This window comes from Symsagittifera roscoffensis, chromosome 6 (assembly GCF_963678635.1).
Source record: "Symsagittifera roscoffensis chromosome 6, txSymRosc1.1, whole genome shotgun sequence".
NCBI lineage: Eukaryota > Metazoa > Xenacoelomorpha > Acoela > Convolutidae > Symsagittifera > Symsagittifera roscoffensis.
This window is the reverse complement of record NC_087067.1, coordinates 10,537,523-10,557,216: the sequence shown is the minus strand read 5'-3', so window position 1 is coordinate 10,557,216 and position 19,694 is coordinate 10,537,523. Positions and strand designations below refer to the sequence as shown.

Here is a 19,694-nt window from a genome sequence, read left to right as displayed (position 1 = left end):
AAGTTGGTTAAAATTCATTGGTTACATCAAACAAAAACACAACATCAGAAAGCAAGCAATAAACAAAACAAAACAAAACAAGTTCGGTTACAGATCAGAAATTGGTTGATTAAAATATATGAAGTTACTGATACTAAAAAACAACAATTTTAAGAAATAAGAACGAGCTGGTATCAAAACTTTACAAACGATTTTATAGATAGTCCAAACATACAGCGTATATACAGAGTATATACAGATTCTCTTTCAAAAAATGTCTGGAAAATTAAACTAAATTAAAACATATGTAACTAGCAAAAACGGAAATCACGCCACGTATTTGTATTTGTACATATTGGATTGTTTCTCAATTCACTCACGTAAAATTCTTTCAATTTTTTCTTGAATCCTGTTCTCGATTTTTCTAAATTGCGCAAAATCATAGGCAGTGAATTCCATTTTTTAGAAGTCAAATGAAAAAATGATTTTTGTAGAGAAGCGGTTGAACAATGTTTGTCAAAAATAATTTGTTTCGTTCTTTTATTGAACCTATAATTGGCAGTCGGTAGTCTCAATGTATTTTGAAAAGCCTTCTTTTTGTTTGTAAGATATTGGTATAAGTATGTTATACACTTTAATTCAATTCTCTTCTCGATTCCAATGAACGATTTGCTAACGCGAAGAAGGGAAGAAGATTTAAATTTCGATCTAAAATATGTTCTTTTTAACGCCCAGTTCAACTGTTTCTCTAGAGATAGCATCAAAGTAGCATAAATTTGTTGTAAAAATATTGCTGAATAATCTAAATAAGATAAAACAAGACAATGAAGCAAAACAACTAATGATAATGTCGGCAGTTGTTGTCCAATTGTATCTATAGTTTTAATTCCTTGTGCCATTTTTTGGAGAATTGTTTTGATTTGAGCATGAAAAGATAAACTTGAATCAAGAAGAAGGCCTAAATATTTGCATTCTGATTTTTTGGCTACATAATGCCCATTAATTACTATTGTATCAGTATCTACATTTTTGGTATCATTTTTTTGACAAAATGTTATAAATTCCGATTTAGATGCATTCAGATTCAATTGGTTCTCTGCAAAAAATTCCGTTAGATTATTAAGTGATTTTTGCAATCGTTTCAAAGCATCCTCAGAAATTATTAATAAGAATTAATAAGAAAAGTTGGCAACTTTATAATAAGAAAAGAAGAATTAATAAGAAAAGTTGGCAACTTAATATCATCCAACGTTTTTATCAAAGCGTCAGTATTTTGTTGCGGTTTGGCTATTTTAGAAATTCAGCGTTGATTTTGTTTTTGCTTGCTACAGTTATTGTACTGAGCTTTTGACGTAAATTGAAAACTACCGTTGGCAGCGACTTTTTGTCAGTTTTATTGGTAATACGATATCTTTTTACATCAGCATTTTTCAGTAGCTGGTTCAAATTAGATATCTCAACTCCACTTGCAATTTTCTTCTCTGAAATTTTTTTACAGATTGCTCAGTCAAAACATCAGTTTTTGGAGCACGGAACTTGAAAAAATCTGGAATTATATCACTATTCAATAATTTATCAAGAAATTTCCAAGTTTTTCTAAGTTTAGAGGTCGCCAATCATCAGTTCTTTGAAGTATGCATACCCATCATCGAGGTAGAATTAAATAGCGTAATAATCTGCAAGGTAGAATTCAATAGATTTAGTTTTTTCGACTGCTTCGAATTTTCCTCGATTTTTTTTTCGACAAAAGTTTTTGATAGTTTTCTCTGTATCGAAAGTAATGCAAAACCTGAAGCCAGTCGCTTCACTGTGTATCTGATCAGCAATGTAATGAATTCGAGTACTGATAAATAATAATTTTTGATAATAATATTAAGTTGTTCTTACGAAACTGAGCTTGTGAAGCGTTTTCAGACTTTTCATGTTCGTTGAACATTTCCAGAAAAAAAGGGATTAAAATTGTGTGCAATTTTGGTCAAAATATACTTCAGACAATGAGCGTTTCTGCTTCAGCTTTTGATTTCAAAGTTACCTTGGCCAAGCAATTTTTACTTAGCGGGCTGAATTATGCCAAATTGAAGCATACCAAGATAGCTGTTCCATTGCATATTTTATTCGGCAGTACTTTGTATGATGCGCTGAACATTGTTGATAATGGATCGATACAGAAATTTGTTAACGAAGGTGAAACGGATCTATTTGTTCACCGGGTAACGGACGCAGAAAAAACTTTCACAGTTTTAACGAAATCAAATCTTTGTTCCTGCCAAGAAAGTAAGGAAGAATCTATGAAAGACAGCTTAGCTGATTCTGCATGCGAGCATATACTTGCTGTTCTGCTCGGCGAAAAGTTGAATAAAATCACGTGTGTTTGTTATAGCAATGAAAAGTATTGCCGAGATATATCGAACTTCAAATTCAATCAACTATTGTGTTAGTACTGAGCGAAATTGGAAAAGCATCATTAAGATTTTCGAAACAATTTAGCGCATATTTCACCACCTAATTAATTTTAGTCTTTTCCAAATTTGAGTTTTGTAAGATTGAAAAAAGTTATGCCAGAAATTAACCAGGAAAACCAGTTGTGATCAAAAGATAAAAGGCGTGTTATAGATTATCCTTCAGTTTAATTTTGTTTACTGACCCTAAAGGCGGGGATCTTTTTAGAACAGTGAAAGAATCAAGTTAATACAGTTAGTTCCATGAACCGAATCAGGTATAACATTTTTTAAATTATTTTTGCCCCAAATGTGTTTTGTTAAGTTAATTTCAGGCAATTTTTTTAATTCTGAATAATTTTTGACTCATCTTAATTTTGATGTTGCATTTTCAACGTCGCCCAGTATATCAATTTTTGTTCCCGAAGAATTGATTTTTTTTGCGAAAGCAAGTGTCTTGAAATTGGTAACTCCACTTTTTTCCCGGTAAACAATTTTCTTCCTAATTTTTATTTTGCTTTATTATTATACATTAACAACTTACAGAATGCTTCACACTTGGCCTAGAGGTAACGCCGTCGCTTTCTTTAATATGTATGATATTAATTTTTCCGTTAAAGTTTGATTTGTCGGACTTCCCTTTGTCTGCTCAAGCGTTGTCGTCTTAAATTGCACATCACGGATTTTGCTTATTCTCTCAGCAACTTTCATAGTAGTTGCAAGTGCTGTTCATTGTAGTTTCTGGGAGTTCTCCAAATTAAAAAACATAGGTACAGTTAATTTTTTTCGTCTGCTCAAAGTCTTTTGACTTAAATGACACATCTCGGTTTTTTCTTGTACTGTAATCAAATTTCATTGTAGTTGCAAGTTCCAGTGCTGTTCATTGTAGTTTCAGGAGGGACTCAAAACTTAAAGATTTTTAAAAGTCTTTTTGTTTCGACTCATATTATGTCTGATCAAAGAACATCGGCTGTGTTTTTTTTTTAAATCGGGAACTAGACTTTTTCCATTAACAGCTTTTCTTACAAGAACTTGCACTTGCTTTAATAATGAACCTAAACAACTTCCAGATTCTTTCCTACTTGGCCTGGATACAAAATGGTTGCTTTTGCACACAAATGTCGGTTTCGAGTCTCGGAGGGGCCTTGTTCTTTTAGGATGTATGAAAATGAAATTTTGTTCCGGTAATTTCGGACTTTCGTTTGTCTGCACAAGTTTTGTCGTCTTGGTGCCAAATCAGGAATTTTTCTTTTGCGGTGAGCCGTTCTCATTATAGTTGCAAGTTTTTTCATTGTAGTTTCAGAGGGACTTGAAAAACTGGTTTCTGCTCTAAAATTGTCGGCTTTGTTTGGCGCTGTGTAAGTTTTCTTCCATTGCTAATTACCCTTGCGATAAGCAAGGGTATTGCAATCGGTTACTGGAATTTTTTTCCCGTACCCAACTTTGTCCACAGGATCTTCAGTTCTAGAGGATCACTTCTAGAGGATCTTTCATCTGACATGCTCAATTTCTCAAAAATTAAAAAAAGTGTTCTCAATTTTTTCGGGTTCCTGGTTTTCGTTCTAGTTTCTGCCAGTTCATTTTCCGTTTTCTACACACCTTTTTTTTTTATCTGGTAGGGTTTTTTTTTACTTATTCTTCGTTAGGTTTTTTTTCTTCTAATTCTTCATTTTTTTTTCTTTTTCCCGTAACCAACTTTGTCCAGAATTTGCACGTGTCTTACTGGACTGATGCAACTCCACAGATGCAAAGTAGCATGTGCATGTTAGGTATCGGCCTTATGTTTCTGTTATGAGTACCTTTAATAGTATTTTTGTGCCAAAATATTTCGGTATTTGGGCACTTGAGTGTGCGCTTTAATTCCGTCGGCTCATTTTCCGAATGATTTTTTTTGTATTACTTTTTGTTGGTTTTTATAAGAATGTTTGAAATCTAACAAATTGCTTAGGGCAAGTGTAAATCATTTTCCCAGACCCTTCCTTATAAAAGTGAAAATTTCAAAAATGAAAAATTAATGTATTTCATTGTTGATTCAGTTTGGATATAAACTTGGTTTTAACCTTTTATGCTTTTTTTGTTCAATAAACTGTTTTTACCATATTTTTTTCTGGTGTAGGTAATTGAGTTAGTGTGTTTTGGCAATTTTTTTCTACAACAATTGAAAATATGTTCACATTGATTTTTGGCCCATATTGTTTTAAAAAGTAGCTGTTGCAATTGAAAAACGAGAACCAAGCAAGCCTGAATTATTTAGATTCAAATGTTTGATATTTTAAATTAAAATTGCTAGTTGAGTTCATCGTTTTGCAAAGTTAATTTGAGTTGCTGCCTGCTAATTTTTTGTTCCTCCAGTTTTGCGTAGTTTGATTGTATTAGGAATGATAAAAACAGGATCTAAGCCAGATTCAAGTGCTATCAATCAGAAAGATTTATTTTAAAAATTGTTTGATAATTTTGTTCAGAATTGCTTGACGAAATTATCACTTTTCCTTTATTAGTTTTTTTCTTACGTTTGGTTAATTTTGATCTGTTTTCGGTCTACATCGTGTCTAAGTATCGTTCAAGGGCATATCTTTTTTCTTGGTTTTTTTTTCTGTTTGATGAACCGTTCTTTCTGTCAGCTTGTTGTTCTTGTCTGATCGGATCTTTTTTTGGATATGAAAATAGGCGGTTTTTGCCTTCAAAGCTGTTCAAAATAATTTGATGTTCGTGTTCAGTTCTAGTTTTTTTTGTTTCTTTCGTTTTCCACTGATTTAGTTTTTGAACTCATAAAAAATAAGTTAAAAGTTTTTGAATTGTTTTGGAATTGATTTTCGAAAGTTTTCGCGAAGTTTTTCATCGTCGCTGGTGTTGTATTTTTTTAGAATAATTTTTGGTTTTTTCAGATCAATTTTGTTGTGTTGCTAATCTAATTTGCATAAAAAGTAAGCTGAAGTTAGGCTGATTTTGTTGCTTATGTAATTTTTAAAACTGCAACGATTTTGTAATCTGATTTTTTGATAAACTTTTTTCTCGATTTACAATTTTTGCATCGCAAGAGGTGCGATGCTCTGCTTCGCCTATTTTTAAATTTTCAAACAGATTCAGTTTTTTATATCGACTTCATCAATTTTTTTGTGAAATTTACAGAGAAAATATATCCGTTCGGTCTAGTGTGTTTCACTTTGGATGTTTCGTAAAAACTTAAATTTAATGAAGTTTTTTATGACAGCAGTTTTGTTTTCGGCTCAACAGGTTCGATACAAAGTTTGTCGCCTTTGTTGCTGCTCGGTAAATGATTTTCAATTTAAAGGGCTTTTTATGAACTTCATTTGATACAAATATGAAATTTTTGCAGCTTTTTTGCCAACTTGTTTTTAAATAAAGTAATTTTTTCTTAAATAAAGTAAATTTGTTTTTAAATAAAGTAATAACATCTTTTTTCAGAATATTTTTTGACTGTTTTTTTCATTCACTATTTTGTAGCGCAATGGGTTATTTTTGCATAGGAACTGTTGAGAAGCTCCGCTTCGCCTCTGTGTTTAAAATACAAATGTCTTGTTTGGCAACAATACTGTTTGATAAAAACAACTATTGTGAATGTGACACGCAAAAATTATTTTTTTTTGTGCAAATTTTTTTTTCTCAATGACTACGTTACCGATTTTGAAAAAAATCGGTAATGTAGTTCCACCAGCAAGCTTGAACGAAGGTAATTTTTGCAAAATTACGGTTATATAACGACTAATTTATGTGCAATTCAATACAATCAAACGATACAATCAAAATATAATTTTACCAACAATTACTACTTTCTGCCTGACTTATCCATTTAATTTCAAGGGACTGTTTTAAAAACAATATATCAGAGAAACTGTATGGATAACGGTGGAGCGCCTGCTTAATTTGTGCAGGCTAAGTTTCCACGTTTTTTTTTAAATATTCTCGCGAGCTTGCAATATCAGCTATTTTTACCGCTATTCTTTTTTATCGAGTTATGATTTTCTTCGTTATTTTTTTTTGCACAAGGGCGAGTCTAGGACTTATGAGGGGCGGAGGGTTTTCAAAATCTTTTCAAAATTTTTGTTCGAATTTTTTAGGTCGAACAAGATGATTTTACGAGCTCTACCAAATCACTAAAAACCCCATTTTAACATATTTTTTTTTGTAAAAAAAAAACAGGCCAAGAAAAAGGCCATTCAGGTTTTTTTTAGATAGTTTTGACCAAAAAATAGCGTTTTTCGGTGCGCGTTTTACCTTTGGGTCAGTGATCCAAAATGGGTGGTGAAGCGTCGAGTCACTGAGGAAGAAGTAAAATCAATGTTTGGGAATTTCTTTCACATCTTGAGCTACAGCCTTTAATTACACTAGGGATTAGCAATCTTATTCGAACCGAAAAAATTTTCAAAGGCCAACAACTCAGATAGAATCACTGAGTCATTTGAGCATAGTCATGAACGTAGTGAAGACACTTCCATAGGTGAAGATATTGTTTTTGTTTTCGAAATTTGATTACGTCCAAATAAATTTTTCGCGGTCCAAAGTTTTTAAGGTCATCTATTTTTTCTTTGAAATTCAAAAGACGAGGTTTTGTAATTTCATTTTAAATTTTTCCAGCGGAATAAAAATTTAAGCTATTGATACAGTTTTCTCATATTCAGTTGATTTTTATCAAAAATGTCCCAATGAAAAATTCCTCAAGAAATTCAAATAGGGTTAAGGCCGTTTATTTGTTACTTTGAATTTCGAAAATTGAAGTTTTCAAAAAATCTGCCAGTTTTTTTCTCTGTTCACTCGCATCCGGTAACTCTTTTCCAACTGTCTGTTGGCTATGTTTCACTTTCATCTTAGTCAGAGTAACGCAATGCTTGAGCCCTGTTTTTGATTATTATTGTTTTTATGATCAAATTCTTTAAAGTGACGATTCAATCTGATTGTTAAAATCCAATTTTTCTAGTTTTTCACAAGTTTTTGTTTGCCTGATTCGAGCCTGTAATTGAGCTTCTATGACTCATAATTGTGTTAGGGAATGGCTTGATTGTACCTACTCTTGAAATACATTGAAGTTTTTTGAAAAATATAGAATGTTTTGCTGTTTTTATACAGTCTGTTTTTTACGTCTGAAAACTGGCATATATTTTTTCTCGAATGATGCGGAGCTATGCGTCTCTTTATTGTTCAATTATCTTAATTTGAAGCATTAAGATAATAAAAAATTCTCAATTTTTTTTTTCGATTTTCTTGTTTATGAAAACCACCATTTTTACTAATTTTATTTTAGGTGTTATTGAACAAAGTGAAGACTCTTATTTAGGTCGTGTTTTTATTCAGAATAAAATCAGAAACTATATTAAGCTCAAATTTGATTTTTCGCAGTTTGATTTTCGGATTTTTTCAAGTTCAAATCATTTTTTTTTGATAAAAGGAAGGCAGATTACGCTCTCATTAACGAATTGCTATTGGCACGAAAATACGTGAGTGACTTCAGTTTCTGGCATGGGTTTCAGTTTCGTGAGTTCGCAGTGGAATACATAATTTACCTTTTGATCAGTTTTCTCAGCTTAGGTTAATATCAGCAAAAAAGCGTCAATCATAAATTGTACTTGAATTTCGATAGTGGTAGTTTTTGTCAAATTTTCGTGTTTAGTTTTCGAGTGAAGTAGTTTTTTAAGTTTACTTTGAGCTCTTTGCTTATTTAGAAGCAAATGTCTGAATTTTCATAAGTTTGTTAGATTTTTTTTTAATGTTTTTTTTATGAGTGGGATAGTTTTGGGATTTTTCGACGTGATTCCTTCACCTGAATTTTTTGTAGCTCTTGTTGGTTGCTGTATTCATTCTAATGGATGTGAATAGTTTGTGGTTTGCCATCAAAAACTTAGTTCAACAAAAAGATACATCTTATTATCCGTCCTCTCCTTTCTGCAGTGTTATATTTTAAGAATGACGCCAGAATTACGATTTTCTGTTTTCAATTGAGCGTTGCTATTTTGAGCATTCTGTCATGGTCGTTTCTCAAATTGAAATGGTAAATAACAGAGTAAGTTCATTTGCAATTTTATTGAAGCGAGTTTCAATTTGTCAGCTGCAATTTACTGAGTTTTTTGTGCTTTTTTTCAACAGGTAAAGATGTTTATTTTGTCTTCAATTTTTTTTCCTCAATCCCATAGGCGGATAGGGATTAAAAATTCCCAATATATATTTAAATTAGCTTAAATTATATAATTAAATTAGCGAGATCTGAATTGTTCAATCGATTGCTCATTTTTATAGCATTTAAGGCAGCAGAAGAAGTTTTCAAATACAACTTTCAAATGAGCGCAATTTGGTTTCAGATTTTTGGTTGATTTGAAAAAAAAAAACGAGAATAATTAGATCAATGGCCGTGAATGCTTGGAATCGCAAGCCAAATGTGGCACAGTATTCGACACAGGAAGAAGTATCTGCAGCTTTAAGGGGACAGGATTGTTCGTCAATCGGTGAGTAATTATCACAAAATTTAATAAATATATCATAAATTAATTGTTATGTTTTTTGGCGTCCGCTTCGGTGCTTTATTGAGTTTTTTCTTATAGTCCCCAAATCGTAAATATTTCAATCAGAAGTATTTATTTCATACATTGATCAATTATCACATAAAAACTGAGATGTTCGTTAAGCTAGAAATTAAGGGGTTTTAAAGTCGCTAGCCTAGAAATCAAATGAATCTTCCATTATAACTACAAATTGACTGCCAGTTTTTTGTTGAATCAAAATTTTCCAAGTAGAAATCAAATACCGAAGTGTTTTCGATTTTTGGTAATTTTACTACCTTAGTTTTGGGTTGAGATTTTTTCGAGATATCAAACTGAATTGTGAGTATTGCAGTTTCGATGCAATCTTTATTCAATTTGAGTTCACGATGTTGGTTGGGGACTAACAGAAAATACCCTTCAGCTTTCCATACACACTTCCTGGGGTGATTGATTTCATAATTGCCAATTAGGTTAGCGTTTTCTTACCCTTGCGATAGGCAAGGATTTTGTAATCGGGTGCTAGACTTTTTCCCGTTAGGTAATTATAAAATCAAATTCAATCAAGCATGTGGCGTAGAGGTAGCAAAACTGATTGAGACGGTGCTTCGAATCTGGGCGGACCCGTTTTTTTAGTAAGCTAGAGACTTAGTGCTTTTTCTGACTATCGTTCGTCTGTTTATTTATGTCGGCTTAGTTTCCGTAGACCGAGTTTTTTCGAAGGTTCAGCTCTAACGCCCATGCTGAACCTTCGAAAAACAATAAAGCCTGGGAGCTCGAAATCGGACGAGACCTGTTTTTTCTTGCATGCTGAAAGTTTTCGGCTAATTTAGATTGTTGTCTGTCTGCTTATTTTTGTCGGCATTGTTCGCAGAATTTTTTAAATTTCGTTTTTTCTAGCATTTGAAAAGCTCCTTTTAAGTTCTAAAAGTGCAGGTAATTTTCTTCCGAATATTTTTGGATTTTTTATTGCAATTTTTATAACTTTTATTGACCAAAACTTTTTAATCGTTGGATTTTAATCATAGTGATTCTTTTTCGTACTCTTTCCTCTTCCTCCCTCCCCCTTCCTCGCATTTCAAATTTTCGATCTTCTCAGTTCTTTTTCAGGTTATTATGGCTAAATGCGTAATGTTACATAGATATGAAGAACAAATGTGTTCACAATAGTAATTTCGTTCACCATGCAAAATTTCATGGTGAACATTAAGAAATTTATTGGTGAAAGTTATGAAATTTCATGTTGAACATTATGAACGGTGAAAGTTAACAAGTTTCATTCACATGACAATGTAGAATGAGTTTTTTTTTCAAAACTGAAATTAAATTGTGGTGGAAAAGAGCAATTATTTGTATTGCAAGTGATGCGAAGCTCAGCTTCGCCTCTGTGTATATATGTAATATAACGGTTTCAGAGTTCACTACGAACGAGGATATGGCGTGCCTGTCTCTACATGGTCATCAGCCACAAGATGGTGATGTGAACAGACTGGAGGAATTGATGAGCGAGGAACTGGCGAGAGAGTTGCAGAGGGAGGAGAACATTAGAGCGGGACTCACTCCGGATGCACAGAACTACTTCTACATGCTACCACCATCTGACATGCCACCCATTAACCATGGTTAGAAAAAGCGGCGGATCTTGTTAAGCATCCCCTTGTGGTTGTCGCATTCTAGTCCTCTAGCATAAGTTAACTAAGTTAGATAGAGGCAAGAGAACTGAGAAAGAGGACATTAAAGCAGTGTATGGGAACAGTGAACCTTACCAAATCGCCACGAGTATCTGATATGTGAGAGAGCTTGAGAGATCTGATAATAGTATGTGTTTGGTTCAATACACACCATGCATCTCTGCATGAGACCATGCATAGAAAAAGCTGCTTAGCTGAATGAATCAACTGAATGGGTAACAAGGTCGAGCTTTTCATTTGAAAATATTAAGATTCAATTGGTTCGTCGAAAATGGTTGCGATCAAAATTTACTGTTTTCTGGAAGGTTTTCAATTGTCTGACTAATTATTGATTGTTCTGACTCGTGTGTACATTAGTCGGAACTAATTCACGGTCAATCATATGTAAATTTTGTCCTTTGTAGCAAATTTCTCCCCCTTCGCAATAGAAGAGGGGGGGTATTGAGGGGAGGTGTGCAATTGCCATGGTAAACAAGGGAACTTCTGAATACATTTGTTCAGATCTTTTTTGTTCATTATCTACATCGTAATATGACGTTCACTCTTTAGCCCTGAATACGCATAACTACCTTAAAATCCCGAAAAACAAAGTAGGCGTAGAGTCAAATTGCTTTTCGCGGTAATGTATCTTGCCCTAAAACGCAACAGTGAAAGGCTAAATGTTGACTAGCTTTCCCTGAAGTACTCTTCGAATTGAAAAATCGAGAAGTTCTGTCCTGAAGGTGTAGCAGGTAACACGTGTAGGCAAAAAGGGATATATTTACTGTCAAAGATCAAATGTCTTTTGCTAACGTAACCTGATACGAAAGGTCGGTTCGATTAATGGTTACACAACATGGCGGTGTTTAGTTAAATCGTTCCGGATTGTAGGTACGAAAACCTTATTTTTGGACGATACCAACCAGAAATTGTGAAAGTGTTGTTATTTTCAACAGGAGCTCGGGGAGGGCAGTGTGCTGTTGGTGTAGATGACGTCATCAAGGGGCATGGTGACGAGGAAGATGTCTCTTCTGATTGGCTGATGGCGCAGATGCTGCAGAGACAGTTGGATGCAGAACACGACAAAAGCATACAGAGATACGAAAAGGTAGGACATACCTTTTGCTAATGCCTAATTGCAACGAATTTCATCGACTCTGAATGCTGTAGTAGGTCGAACAAAACTCCATTTTGGATCTCCAGATGTGTTTTATGCTTTGTTGGTTGAAAGATTAGTATAGTTTTGTATAATCTGGTAGCTGACAAAGTTTAGGTGTTGGTCAGATTCGTTGATTGAAAATGATAATGCAACAAATTCGACTCTAAAAATTGCTAACTACTTGAAGAAAAGTTAAAAGACGCTTAAAAACGAAGAGCATGTGTAATGTGGCTCTTCGGATGTTTCTGTAGATTGAATGGTAGTTCTGCGCTGGATCCATCGACCCCAGGATTAATGGTATCCAGTATTGCTTGAATCTAAGAATCGTCAAGTGACCAGGGAGCATCAAATTATTATGGAGCCAATTGATTTCGGAGCGACTTCGCTGTTTTTCAATCAAATTTAACTTTTTATTTTGGAGGATTTAATATCTCGTTCGCTTTGAATGTGTGATGGTTTCAGGCGATGAACAGAAACAATAAGATTGCCATCTCTTATGACCAGTACAAGATAGATCCCAAGAAGTACGACTCCAGTGACTCGGACAGTAGTGACCCAGAAGCAGAAGAAGACTGGACTAAATACTACAGGTTTTCATTTTTTTTCAAGGAAATATCCCTGAACTTAAATTTTAACATGAATTGTTCCAGAGTAATAGTTATGTTAAGAATCTACCAAAATTTTGTTTATAAATTTTCATCGAGTTTATGGTCTGAAATAATTGGTCAAATTTGGCAGGTGGAAATGGATTTTTTCTCTCATTTTATCTGGGAATACGATTTTTTGTAGAGCCATTCTTGTTGAAATTAACACGATATTGTCAGCGAGAAAAAAATAGAGAAGAAGTCAATGATCATATTGTTGATTTTGTGATACAGGGCCGAAAGCGGTAAGAGCAACACACCAGCAGTGAAACGAGGATTCGCTCGCAACAGTGAGGGAGTTTCGGTGACGAAACACGACGCCGAATTGACGGGACGACGAAACGTCAGTCGAATGGAGAACTTCGGGCCTACTTTCAAAAGCGGGGACGGAACTGGAATGGATTTGAAACTGTCGAATAAAGTATATAAGAAACTAAAAACTCACTGTTATAAAGAAGAAAATCGAGCTGCTAAATTGCATGAAAAGAAAGATAATTCGACCGCTGAAAACGCAATGGATGCCAAAACGAGTCTGATGCTTATGAAATTTGTCGACAATGGGACTCTAGATAGTGTAGGTGGCTGTATAAGCACGGGAAAAGAGGCGAATATATATCACGCATTTGGAGGGCCAGGAAACGAGAGAATTTCAGATATCCCCGAGGAAGTTGCTCTTAAGATCCACAAAACAACTTTGAATGAGTTCAAATCCCGAGATCAATACATCGCAGACGACTACCGGTTCAAGAAACACTACACGAAGCAGAACTCGAGAAAAATTGTAGAGCAATGGGCGCTTAAAGAGTATCTAAATCTAGAGAAGATGAAAAGAAATGGAATCAAATGTCCGAAAGTGGTGAAAGTGAAGAAAAATGTTTTGATCATGGAATTTCTGGGAGAGGGAGGGTTTCCAGCTCCTAATTTGAAAGAAGCATCTCTAAATTCCGACGACTATTTGGTAGCGTTTGAACAATCAGTACAGTGCATTAAAGACCTTTATAGAAAGTGCAAACTGGTTCATGCGGACTTGAGTGAATACAATTTGTTGTGGATCAGCTCGAAAATACACGTGATCGACGTCAGCCAATCTGTTGATATAGCACACCCAAAAGCGCACCAATTTCTTTTGCGAGATTGTAAAAATATTACTTCATTTTTCTCGAAGTTGTTGCCAAGTGGATCGGTTCCGAAAGACTACGAGTTGTTCAATTTGGTCACGGGTCAGAGATTGGAATCCGGTGAAGACTTGGAGCTATTGGCTCAAATCGACGCTTTTGAGAGCAACCAAGAACTGCTCACATATCAAATGACAAGGAGCAGTTTTCCATTTGACTATATGTACGACAAAACTGCTCTCAGGTTTACATGGATGCCTTGTGACAAAAGTAATTTCAACAGCGCAGAACTAAAGAAGACCAATTTACAAATTAAACAATGTTTCAAAGCGTAAAATTGAATTTGAAACGCATTTTCGTCCATAAATGTGAATTGGTTTGGTAAATTTAATCAATTTATAACTTTTATCTACCCACAATGCAGTGGATATGTCAAGGCGCGTCTAAGATAGATTAAGACCCAGCCTTAGTTAGCCTGGTACGTTTGTAAATTTTTCGCATCCACAGCTAAGGTGTTCTGGATAAATCGGCTTCTTTACACTTTCAAGAGCAAATTTCTTGTAATCGGGATCTAGACTTTTTCCCGTAAACAACTTCTCATACAAATCCAGAAGAAATTGAATTTGCGCTGATATTGAGCCTTCGCAACTTCCAGGCTCCTTACCACTTGTTCCAGAAGTAACGTGGTTGACGTACTTGGCACCCTAAGGTTTTGTGGGTTCGAGTCCCAAATGTTTTCCGTTATAATGGACTCGTCTTACGGCTGTTTTTTTGTTTTCGGCTCAACAGGAGTTTCTTCACATATTGCCGGCTTAGTGTCGGCTTTTCTCGGCTGTTTTTTTTTCTGAAATTGGATTTTTCATTTTTTGGGGGGGGGGGGGGGGGATCATATGTTTTTAAGTGTTTCTTTTTAAATCGACTCAGTGATTTCCGTCTCTTTCTATTTGCTGGCTTGCACTGCTACGCTTGCGTTGTATGCTAATGTTGTGAAGATCTGCTTCGTCTGTGTGTAAATAGTACACAACTGCTGTGGCGTAACTAAAGGATGCAAGACTGCTCGTATAAAGGCCATTGCCATATCATGGACTTTGCTTATGCTGTGTGCAGTTGCAAAGGCAAGTGTTGTTCATTCCAGTTTCATGGAGGGACTTGAACGATTTTAATTGTGTTTTATAAAATCTTTTTTTTTTTCGTTCAACTGGTGTCTTATCGAAGATTGCCGCCGGCTTCATGGCCACATCACTGATTTTTTTTTGCGCTGTAAGCAACTATCATTGTAGTGTTTCAGTTAGGGACTTGAAAGGTTAAAAAATTATGAAATGTTTTTTTTTCCGGGTAAGTTGGTGCCCTCTCAATGATTGTCGGCTTAGTGGTCACTTTTTCTAGTGCTAAGATTTTCTAGTGCTAATAGATTTTTCTTGTGCTAAATCAGAGAACTTTCATTATAGTTGCAAGTGCTAGTGTTGTTCATCGTAGTTTCAATTGGGACTTAGAACCCTAAATGTTTTTTTTATAAAATCCTTTTTTTTCGGCTCAACTTGTGTTTGCTCAAAGATTGTCGGCTTGGTTTCCTCTTCTTAAGTTTTGTTACGTTGCTAAATTAATATTCAATTGTCTGGCATGTTTGCCTAGAATGAACTTTTTTGAGGCATACGAAAGTTTACATGTTCGTAGATCTAGTTTTTTTGAAGTGTTTTATTTTTGTTGTATTGCAAATGGTGCGAAGCTCCGCTTTGCCTGTGTCTCAAATGGGATTATTTTTTTTTTAAAAAAAAGAGTCAATCATAAAATATGAGCTTTACAAACTCAATCAGTTTTCAGTTCATATATTTTTCGAATTCATCGGCACTTTTTACTGTCTGTTGGTTATTTTTACCCTTAAAACCAGCAATGGTGTTGCAATCTTTGGCTATTTTGACTTTTTATTTTGAAAACCTTTCTTGTCAATTTTTCAGCTTCCATTCTCTCGACAGAGTTTAAGATTGCTTTTTTCAATGGTTGTAGTAGGATGCTTTATAAGTTAATTTTAACCTTATCAATTTAATGATATACTGCCCCTTCTAAATATTTTGTGAAATAGTCTGATTATAAGTCAGTTTTTCGTTTTACATGGAGTCGAGTTGAATTAAATTGGCATTATAAAATAAAAAAATTGCTCGTCCCTTTTTTCGTCAAAAATTGTCGTTAGTTTTTCATTTGATGATTACATTAGTCGAGCTTGTGTTATCGTGCGAGACAACCCTCCTTTCCTACCTAATTTGCACATTTGTGAGTTCAATTTATGAGTTTATTTAAGTTTCTTTTTGGCGCTTTTCAAATCGTATGAGCTGCGTACGCTAAAATTCAGTAGTGGTTCAAGGTATGGTACAGAAGTCATCAATATAGATGAGCAAAAACAACAATTATCATGATTGTTTTTTTTCGGATCAATGGTCGTCTACCCAAATTGAACCAGCTTAATTACCGCTTACAGCGTTAAAACTACTTCAAAAATACCGCTTTCGTATTTTTGAAGTAGTTTTAACGCTGTAAGTCGCCTTCCTATAATAGTTGCTCTAAATCGAAGTTCAGTTGACGCTTTATTTCGATTAAACAAACAATTGGTGATGGGTTTTTTGGAAGTTTTCTGCTCGTAATTGATTTGCGGCTCAATTTGTTACAGCAGTTTTTTTGTTTATATTGAGGGCCAGAAGAAATTGAATATCACAAAGCCTTTTAAATGAAAAGTGGCTGAATTTAGACAGAGGTGGCGGCTTATCTCGTTTGATAAGCAAAATTTGGGATAATGGATTATAATACAACAGTCAGAATTTTTTCTTGCAGATGTCAATGGAGAATCACAAGTTGATATCGCATTTTGAAGAAGTAGAGAAAGTAGGGCTCGAAATTCAGCGAAAGAGGAAAGATATAGTGGCGTTCGATTCCCAGCGGCAAAGTAGCAGAGAAGCTGCCAGAAGTTTATCAAAAACAGAAGACAAATCAGTTTGGTGCTGTGTGGGTCAAACGTTTCTAAAATTGCCAGCGAAAAATGTTGAAACGAGACTGAAAAATGACATTGAAAAACTAAGCCATCAAATTGATGCGACTAATAAATCGCTCAAAAACGATGTGAAAACTTTGAATGATATCGACCAGACAGCACCCGTTAAGGGGTTCGATCTAGAAGCTGTGAATTCTAATCGCTCCAACTGAGCCCAACTAATAAATAGCCCTACAATTTTTTTTGACTGAGTCGCAAATTATTTTAGATGGTAGTTTGTTGTAATGGATTCAAAAGAGCATTTCAGTCGCAAGCGGCCTGTGGATAAACTTGAAAATACTCTTCGGATAAACAAAGTGAGTCAGTCCATCTACATAAACAACAAATCTTCCTTCAGAGCCCAATTGGCAAGTGTAAAGAAGGCTATCGACAATGGATTCAACGAGATATTCTTACACGCTACAGGAGCATGTATTACCAGGGCAGTTCAAATCGCTCTACAGGTCAGTTTATGATAAGCAACACAAGTACTTTTGTCCGCATTTTTGATCGGCTGGATTTAAGGTACAGTTGAGATTGAGGGCTTCATAAGAATATGATGGGGCTCCTCCCTATTGTAAAACAGACTCTGCGATGTTCAGTTGAATTTTCTTGAAAACTGCTAATTGAGTGCAATACAATTTGAAACACGTTAAAGAAAAGGAACTTAGACGCCAGAAATTTAAAGTAGTTGTTGTATATGCTGATGATAATGGGAACTTAATTAAGTTTAAATGTTGGAAGCAAATTGATTCTATTGAAAATGACCAATTCTAGAAAAACTAATCAATTCAAAGTAATTGAATCGATTCAGAAAATGTATCGTGTTTGCGTGGCTCAATATGCCGGGTTGAGAAAACATTGTAGACTTTGGTCCAAATATAAATTAAAGTGTGAATGGAGTTCGTTGAAAACTTTTAATGTTATATTTGTACGGAGTGGAGAAAATATGCTTGTGTAACTTGATCTGTAGTACTGTTGGACCAAATAAACTATCTACTGAAACCGGAACAGGGAGCAGATACAGTCGTGTGACATAGAACTTGCAACTTTTTGCTTACAACGAGCAAATGAACGCTTTTTTCTTGACGTTTTTGTCGTTTTCTCTGCAACTATTTGGGAAATGAGATCGAAATTTTGACAGATACTAGCTGAAACTATTTACACCAGCAAATTTGCGAGCGATAGTGTATAAGAGGAACCTTCTTTTTTGTCTATCCTAGCTCGCAAATAAAATTCTTCACTTATTTGGTTGCGCTTTTGCTATAATCACGATCTGTAGCATTGGAATTTTCACAGTTCTCTGATTAGTTGTGGATAGTGTTTGTGATTTATTAAGCGTCCGTGGCGGAGTGGTTAGTTTGTGAGACTCTTAATCTATAGGTCGCTGATCGAATTCGAGGCTTATTACTAACTCGAGGCTTATTTCTGCTTTTTCTTATTGCACTTTCTAGAGCTGCTTTTTGTCGTGTTCTCGCAAGTGCTTTCGCCTCTGTTGAAAGGATCTCACCGGTTTAAATATTGAGAAATCTGAATCTGAAGGCGTAAACTAGCCAGTAAATCATAACTAGTTTCAGAGGTGTTCTTGCTGTGGTGTCTGATGATCTTCACTTAGTCTCTAGGTTGCGGAAACGGCATTCAAAAGTGTTGAAAGGTTTAATCAGTCCGACGTCGAAAAATGGTTATTTTTTTACGACAAGTTTTGCGCTGATGATCGAAATAAGCCAAGAGTAGAACTATTCTAGCTGATGTTTTCGAAAGATGACATCTTTGATCCATGCACAGGGTTCTCATCTGCGGTTATGTTATCATTACACAAGCAAAACTCTTTTTTCAATCTAAGTCGCAAATATTGTTGCCACGCAAATATTATTTTGACAAAATTTGTTCATTTTGATCAATAACCATTGATTACAGCCTTTGCTAAGGATTTTAACACAGACTATTATATTGCAAATAGCACTTCAGCTTCAAGGTATCATGGATCTGTAGCGTAGAGGTAGGGAAAGAAACCAGCAACAAAATAAGAGGGTTCGAGTCTGGGCAGGGTCGGAAGTTGTTAATGATTTTTTGTTTCGTATACTGGCTAAAATGCGTCCGCTCTATAAATTAAGGCATGTTAGTTGGTAAATTTTTTTTCAAATTGAATTGTATTGCTAATCCGTCATAATTGGCTTGCGTCACTTAGCAATTATGTAGACTCATAATTGGCTGGCGTTACTTGAGAAATTTTGTAGACTCAAGGTTTTACTCATTCAGTTTTTCCCAGTAGCGTTTATCGGTCATATTTTTGCTTGTGTATGCGAAGCGCCCACAGTATAAGCGGCCAAGAAATTTTAGTATTCTTATCCTCAAAATATTACGAACACTTTTTGAAGCCGGACCAAGCTTATCTTTCAACACTTTTGCCTGTCGCTTTTCCGCAGCCTAGAGACTGAGTGAAGATCATCAGCTTCCCAGAATGATAATATGCGTCCAAATATTCAAATTCCGTGTGTCATTTTTCAAGATGTTTTCTGAGTAAGAATACCTCTGAAACTAGTAATGTTAACTGGCTAGCTTACGCGTTCAAATTAAGATATCTCAATAATTGATCCGATGAGATCCTTCCAAGCAGCTCTATCTAGCATGTGTCAAACTTTCTCTAATAGTTAGAGAGAGAGCGACAAAAACGGGGAAAAAATTCTGTTCATTTGCTCCTTGAAATAAAAAAATGCAACTTCTATGTACCGTGACTGTAGTTTGCTTGATTAAAAGTAGTTTTTTTTACCAATCAGACACGAGCACAGTACATACAGGTCTGTACTGCTTGAATTTGCCATGAAGTTTTAGGGAAGAGATTGTTCACTTGATCTACTTTTTAGAGGAGATTGTTCACATGGATTGTCCCTTTTATAAGATAAATGCTTAGGCGAATGAGGACAACTACGATGCATACGAATTGTGGCCATACACAGACACCATACAAGTGTCAGATGACATGGAGGCCTTGAGTGATGACGTAACCAGTTACAGAAGAGTGAGACTGAATCCGGCCATACATGTTAAGATGTGTCTCAAGACACAGTAGTGCAATTATAGATTGTTTTGTTTTTGTTTGAATGAGTTTCATTTGGTTTAATTTATTTGGGCTGATATCTAATTTAACAGAACTGTTACCGAAAAAATGGTGTCGAAAATGT

At 34.9% G+C, this 19,694-nt stretch overlaps 2 protein-coding genes across 2 annotated transcripts; both read left to right on the top strand.

Annotated features, from left to right (window-relative positions):
• The first annotated feature begins 8,449 nt into the window (after positions 1-8,449).
• On the top strand, positions 8,450-13,901 carry LOC134847877 (serine/threonine-protein kinase RIO3-like). Its single transcript, XM_063865132.1, has 6 exons — positions 8,450-8,516; positions 8,729-8,872; positions 10,321-10,527; positions 11,532-11,683; positions 12,197-12,324; positions 12,613-13,901. The coding sequence occupies exons 2-6, from the start codon at positions 8,773-8,775 to the stop codon at positions 13,826-13,828; spliced, it is 1,803 nt and encodes a 600-aa protein (XP_063721202.1). The 5' UTR covers positions 8,450-8,516; positions 8,729-8,772; the 3' UTR covers positions 13,829-13,901.
• A 2,735-nt stretch (positions 13,902-16,636) lies between these two features.
• On the top strand, positions 16,637-19,649 carry LOC134847851 (ribonuclease P protein subunit p20-like). The gene is made up of 2 exons (XM_063865085.1): positions 16,637-16,976; positions 19,424-19,649. Exons 1-2 carry the CDS (start codon positions 16,758-16,760, stop codon positions 19,580-19,582), a joined length of 378 nt encoding a protein of 125 aa, XP_063721155.1. The 5' UTR covers positions 16,637-16,757; the 3' UTR covers positions 19,583-19,649.
• Positions 19,650-19,694: the final 45 nt, after the last annotated feature.